The sequence below is a fragment of the Phaseolus vulgaris genome, chromosome 2 (assembly GCF_051622355.1).
Source record: "Phaseolus vulgaris cultivar YP4 chromosome 2, ASM5162235v1, whole genome shotgun sequence".
Taxonomy (NCBI): Eukaryota; Viridiplantae; Streptophyta; class Magnoliopsida; order Fabales; family Fabaceae; genus Phaseolus; species Phaseolus vulgaris.
The window spans coordinates 3,032,029-3,039,583 of NC_143499.1; the positions used below are offsets into that span (position 1 = coordinate 3,032,029).

Sequence of the window (7,555 nt, forward strand, 5' to 3'; positions counted from 1 at the left end):
AAATATATATATAAAAAAATAGGATCTTGGTACATTGATGTCCAAATCTTTTTTATATCCACTTAACAACCATGGTATACTAGAAATGTAGCAGTTTAAGAGAAAAGAAGATGAATGAATGTAATTTTGGTTATAAAGGAGGAAGTTAAAGCTGAAAAGAGGAGGTCGAAACCTTAAATCGATCGTAAGAGAGAGAGAGAGAGAGAGAGAGAGAGAGAGAGAGAGAGAGAGAGATATGGTAACATCAAAACCACATGCAGTTCTTCTGGCAAGTCCCGGCATGGGGCACATAATTCCCATGGTGGAGCTTGGCAAGCGCCTCCTCACACACCACTCCTTCCACGTCACCATCTTCATCGTCACCACCGATTCCATAACCACAACCTCTCAGATTCTCCAACAAACATCCAACCTTAGCTCCCTCAACATCGTCCATGTTCCTCCCATCGATGTCTCCCACAAACTACCACCCAATCCTCCCTTAGCAGTACGAATCGGGTTAACCATGCTCGACTCCCTTCCATTTCTACGCTCCTCCATCACATCCATCGATAACCTTCCTCCTCCTTCAGCTCTTATCGTTGACATGTTCGGTCTTCCAGCTTTGCCCATGGCACGTGACCTTTCCATGCTAACCTACGTTTACTTCGCCACCAGCGCCTGGTTCTCTGCTGTTACAGTTTATTTTTCCGTGTCGGACAAGAAAATTATGGAAACACACGCCGAAAGCCGCGAACCACTTTCGATTCCCGGCTGCGAACCGGTCCGGTTCGAGGACACGCTCGAACCGTTTTCATCTCCGGGAGGGGAGATGTACGAGGGTTACCTTGAAGCGGCAAAGCAGATCGTAGCCGCTGATGGAATTTTGATGAACACGTGGGAAGACCTTGAGCCCGCTGCGACGAAAGCCCTGAGAGAGAATGGGATTTTGGGACGGTTTACGAAGGGAGAGGTGTACGCTGTTGGACCCTTGGTGAGAAGCGCAGAGAAGAAACCGGAGGGTGGAAAGAAGGATGCGGTTTTGCAATGGCTGGACGGGCAACCGGATGAGTCGGTGATCTACGTGTCGTTCGGGAGCGGTGGGACAATGTCGGAGAACCAAATGAGGGAGGTAGCGTTGGGGTTGGAGCTGAGCCAGCAGAGGTTTGTTTGGGTGGTGCGGCCACCATGCGAAGGTGACGCGAGTGGCGCGTTTTTCGACGTGGCGAGTGGCGTTGACTATACAATGAGTTACTTACCAGAAGGGTTTGTGAAAAGGACGGAGGGGTTGGGGGTGGTGGTCTCGATGTGGGCCCCGCAGGCCGAGATCCTACAACATCCTGCGACGGGGGGTTTCGTAACGCACTGCGGTTGGAATTCTGTTTTGGAGAGCGTGGAGAATGGCGTTCCCATGGTGGCGTGGCCACTTTACGCTGAGCAGAAGATGAATGCTTTCATGCTGTCGGAGGAGCTTGGGGTGGCGGTGCGGACGGCGGAGAAGGATGGAGGAGTTGTGGGAAGGGAAGAGGTGGCGGAGGTGGTGAGAAGAGTGATGGTGGATAAAGAAGGTGTGGGGATGAGGAAGAAAGTGAAGGAGCTGAAACTGAGCGGAGAGAAAGCGTTGGGTATATTTGGTTCTTCTCATCATTCGCTTTCTCAAATGACCAAACACTGTGAACTTCATCTCCAAGCTTCTCATTGATGTCTTCACCCACCTCTTTTACTCTTCAATCCACTTTTCTTTTTCTTCTTCTTCCTCATCTTAATTACAACACTTTTTTTTCCTTATTTCCACCTTATTATTATTCTCTTAATTATCTTCTTCGCTTTACACTCTTTAATCTCTTTTTGCCTGTTAATGGCCATGTGACACCGTTTCACAATTATCGCAGTTTGGATTCAACATAAATACTACCTTATTAAGAAGGGTAATATATACACACAACCTAAATAACAAATAGATGTTTTATATAACATAAAAGATTGTATGATATAACTTTTATAGTTGTTAGAGTCTCGTTTCTATATTAAGAAAGTTATATTTTTACTCTCTTTTTATAGGTTTGTATAGTTGTGACATACTTTTACATTGCAACTCTTTATTACTATTATTTTAATAAAATAATTCACATTTTCTCTTATTTGTATTTAACAACTCTATATTAATAAATATTATTAAATTAAATTATTTAATTAAGATATAAATGTAAGGATGAGTAAAAAGTATGTAAGATGATAAATAGGTTGTCATTATTTTATATAATGGAAATTTTAGATTAATAATTTATTTTTGTGTGTTTTCTATTATGGTATGGATGGTGTGATAATCATATCTTAGACATAGTTCACTACAAGAAAATCATGAAATAGAAACTAAAAATAAATTAGTTGTTATAGTTACTAAATTAGTCATTATTTTAGATACTAAAAAAATGAGTTTCTAAATTAGTTTCTATTATTGTTAAATGGTTTCTAAATTAACCTCTAATTAGCAACCAATGTTTTGCTACTAAATTTAGAATTTAAATAATTGGTAGTTAAAACCTTAGTAGCTAATTAGATACCAATTTAAAAATTATATAACAATAATAGAAACTAATTTAAAAATCAAATTCTTTTTAGTATCTAAAATAGTCTTTAATTTAGTCATTGTAGCAACTAATTATTTTTTGTGATAAACATGTGAAAAAAAGTCTTTGAAAAAAATTAATTCGTAAGAGGTATATATATTTTTAACATTTAATGTTTAAATTGATATATATATATATAGGTATATTTTATTTTAAATGTAAGATCAATTAAAAATTTGTATTTGTGTTCACTATTTTTATCTTTTTTCAAAGGTAATACATAGTAAATGCAAAATTATATTGTTGTAATTAAATTAAGAAACACGGTTTCCTTATCTAATATAAAAATGAATAAAATATTTATTATTATCTACCCTCTTTAATTTTGATATCCGCAAGAGAATCGATTGTGGGTCATTGTTTATGTCATTATTTATTAAAAGTCAAATATGTAAATAAGTATAAAAAATAGCCGCCTAAATTGTCTGCGTTTGATGCATTTTTTTTATCCTTGTGGTTCTATCAAAGTAGCTGTATTTGAGGAAGTAGTCAACGTTCACGATAAAACAAAGAATGATTACAATAGGCATAACAAAACCTTATTTTCCTAAACTAAAACATTAAGAGAAACTAATGGAGAAAACCCTCATATGATTCAAAAATTATTTCCAAAAATATTTAAAATTACGTTTAATCAGTTTTTTTTAATATTTCTAAAAATACTTTTTCAATTCTAAATCAATAAAATTAAAAAACAATTGAATAGGGTTAGAAGGGAGGTTAAAATCGAAGATACACATGATAGGAGGAAATTATATTTTGTTTTTCTTTACAAATTAAAAAGAGATTAATGAGGAGTTTTAATAAATTAGATTTAATATAATTCTGGACTTGTTGTTTTTTTCATTTTGCGTTTCTTTTTCATTATTTTGTTATATGAATTTTATGTTTGGGATTAAATATGTACAACAAAGACCTTTATTAAAGAAAAATCATAATATAATTGCAAGTGTTTGAACAATCCAACATGAGAACATAATATAGGAGTCAAGTATTAGAACAGAACACTTTCTTTCAAAATGCAAGATTTGAATGAAGAAAAGTTTACAATCTGATTTTGTTGAATAAATCACGTTTTCTTCATCTGCATTTTAGAAGAAGACTATGACAATCATTGTGCCCCACCTCAATTCATAAACTTTGTTCTCACAATTTTTATGTCATCAATTATTATATTTTGCATCAGATAATATTCATCCAAAAGAGTGGTATATTCTTTAGGATAATAATTCATTTTCACAATCAATTTTATAATCACATTATAAATTTTAATTCTATTATTTAACAACAATCGAATAGTTATCGAATGTCGTTGAAATAGGTTTTATGGTGTTTAAATTATGAAAAAGATTTAAAGGAGTGAATTATGAGTGATATGAGAGGAAAGTGAAGTTATTTGGATTGAGATATATTGAAATAAATTTGTGAGAAAAGTTTATTGCAGTTTCTGATTGATAGGATCATTGTGTAAAAAATTTAATTTTTAAAAAATGTAAAATATAAATTTACAAATTTATCATTATCTTTAAAAATATTTAAATAATAATAATAAAATAATTTATTTATTTATATATATAATTAATATTATATTATTATTAATATTATTATATAAAGAACTATATTTATTTTTATTAATAATATTATTAAAAAAATAAAATTAAGGGTAATTTTAATTTTTTATGATATTATGTAAATTTTTAATAATTATAAAATATATATTTAACTTTAGTTTCATCTTAAATCTTTGCATGTTTATATGAATCAAGTCTTTTTATCTCGATTTCTGAATTTTAATAATATTTTATTTATTGATTACAAGTGTTTATTGACCCAATATGATTAACATATATAATAATGATACGAAATCTTATCCAAATTTTAAAATTAACTCAATAATTTATTATAAGTAAAATTTAATAATTCTATAAATATACACACAAATCAAAATAAATGTACAAACAATATTTATTATCCTCACCCATTATATTTCAAATACAAACTTATACGTCATACTACTTTTTATAGATATTCCACCCTATAAAAATGAAATTTGTGTAATATTGCTGATTGGGAATATTCAGAAAGAAAAAGAGGAGCATTTCCCGACCCAAAAATATACACCTCGATATATTATATGTGAATGATCTCTTAAACAAGAGAGTTAATAACGTTATTAATAAATATCACATCGTAAATATCTCACAAATTGTGATTAGAGAAAAAAAAAGTTTTAAATTTCAATCAGAGGCTCTATCTGCATCTTGGATATGTAGAAACTTAGACTATAAGTAATCAAAATTAATATAACCGAGTTTTCTTTTATATAAAATAGTTTTACTATATCAAATTATTTGTAATTTTTTTATCATTTATATTTTAACAACTTTTATATTTTATACTCTCATTATTTAAAACTTTAATTGATGTTATATTAACGTATTGGAGTAAGTTACTTAACAAAATTGAAGTCTTAAATTTATTATTTTAACTATAACTCGTATTAGAAATGTCTTCACCAAGAACTACAATTGCAAATTTGCAACTGATGATTGAATATCAAAGCGGTTAAATTTGAATCTGATAAAATCATATCCTGAGTCAATAATTTGAATTTAGAGTGCATGAATGTGTAGCAGTTTCTAAGGACAAACTCAACTACTGTAATTAGTTCTTTTAGAACAATATTTATAATGATGAATAAATGTATCTGAAAAGTTAAATTAGAAGACATTGGGATGATGAATCAGCCTCTGGACAAGACAAAGCCATTAAATCAGACTGGGCCAATGCCATTAAATCAGACTGGGCCAATGACATTAAATTTAACTAGGCTAGTCACGTGCATCAACAAGTATCACAATTTCTTCAAAACTATGTTTCCCACACCTCAAGGCACCATACTTTGATGAGGAAAATGATACTTTGAAAATCTTTCAAAATTAAGGAAGTTTGGAATTAAATATAGCACGTGTCATGTATAAGAAAAATTAGAATTTGATGTTAAAGAAATAGTCATTCTCCAACTTGGAAATCAAGTTTTGTCATACAAGGTTTAATTAAACTATTAGTAATATGATTATTTAGAGTTTCAAGGTTAAATTAAACGATTAGTAGTATGATTATTTAGAGTTTCAAAATCTTTGGTTGTCTTCTCCTGTTATCATCATTTGTTGTTTGTGTTGTAATTTAGAATTAATGACATTTGTTAATTGAGTCTAGAGCCTCCACGATGTTTATAAGGTTTATGAAATCCAATCTCATCTGTTCAAAATAAAAATTGTTGATTTAATTATGTGAGACTAAATTTCATACCTAACACCACCACATGTAACATGAGAAATTAGAAAAATTAACTATTAATCGTATTCATAATAAACTAGATAAACCAATTTTAAATATGTTAAAAAAATGTTGTTATTATCAAAATAAAATTTATCATTCTCCAGATAAACAATAAAATGTTATTTCTTGTAATATTTATTTACTACTTTATTTAAATTTGTTTACATAATTTAATACTCTTATTTATTTTATTTTTACCCAACAAATATCATGCATTTAACTTTATGTTTATTCAAAATCTAATTCAATCAAACAAAGCTACAAAATGACAAAATTTTAAATATTTAATTAAAAAAAACAAAAAGTAAAATAAATCACTTCATTTGAATTCTTCAATATAATTTTATTATTTTTCATATTTTTAATTTTTTTTCTTATAATTTTTAATTTTTTTAAAAAAAATCAATCAATATATGTGTTATTTTTTCTTATAATAATAATAATAATTATTTATTAAATCACTATATATATGTGTGTGTTTTTAATAATTAACTACTTTTCATTAATAGTATATTAATATAAAAACATAATTATATAATATAAATCAATTTATTTATTTTTAAATAACATAATAATAAAATCATATAACAAATACAAAACAAAATTTTAAAAGAGTGAAACACATATACAAAAGACATAAAAGACATGACTTAAGAATGTCCAAAACAAATTACACAGAAATCACGTACATAAATTACGACTTCAATACAAAATTAAACAAATGAAATTGTACTTCACTTATTTAATTTTACACTAAACGTATACTTTATGTACACAACTCTTCCTTTTATAAATATAACACAAAGAAATTGTCTTTCTCTTTAGACTTCACCCAATTATCATATCATTATTTTAATTAAAATCATGTACATAAATTATGATTTCAGTACAAAATTAAACAAATGAAATCGTATTTTACTTATTTAATTTTACACTTAACTTATACTTTATGTGCACAACTTTTCTTTTATAAATATAATATAAAGAAATTGTTTTTCTCTAAGACTTCACCCAATTATCATATCATGTTTTTAATTAAAATCATGTTTAGTAAGTTTGACTTATTAAATTTTAAGTTTTCAACCAAAATCGGCTTATGTTTCCACAACTTCTATTAATGTGTGTTTTGTTACTTCTTTGGGTTAACTCGTGTAATTGTATCTGGTGCAAACAATTTGATCTTCATCAAGAAGTTATTATTGATAATTAAATCATGTTTTCATTGATTACGTCATCTATTTAACAGTTCAAATTGATTTAGCATACTAAGAGTACATACAAAAGTCTAAAATATACAAAAATAAAATCAGTCCCCAATAGATCAAAGAGAAAAAACCCTGCGCTTTCATTTAACATAAGATTATCAAAATTTCTTAATTTCTTTGTGGATCAAGATGAAAGTGTTCAACATCTCTTCTTGTCTACAAGAACTAGCGTGTTCTTTGAGAAAAACTATCACATGATGTTGTATAACTTTTCATTAATATTTGAAGACAAAATGCATTTATCACTAATTCTTAGACGTGTTCAAAAATGCATTTTCTCCAGGGATTTTCCTAAACGGTAGAGACTGAGGAAATGTTATGTGGTCAGAAAACCAATGG

The 7,555-nt window shown here is 29.0% G+C and overlaps 1 protein-coding gene across 1 annotated transcript; it reads left to right on the forward strand.

Annotated features, from left to right (window-relative positions):
• LOC137810194 (UDP-glycosyltransferase 72E1) lies at positions 1-1,778 on the forward strand. The gene has a single exon (XM_068611345.2). It carries the CDS (start codon positions 236-238, stop codon positions 1,679-1,681), a length of 1,446 nt encoding a protein of 481 aa, XP_068467446.1. The 5' UTR covers positions 1-235; the 3' UTR covers positions 1,682-1,778.
• Positions 1,779-7,555: the final 5,777 nt, after the last annotated feature.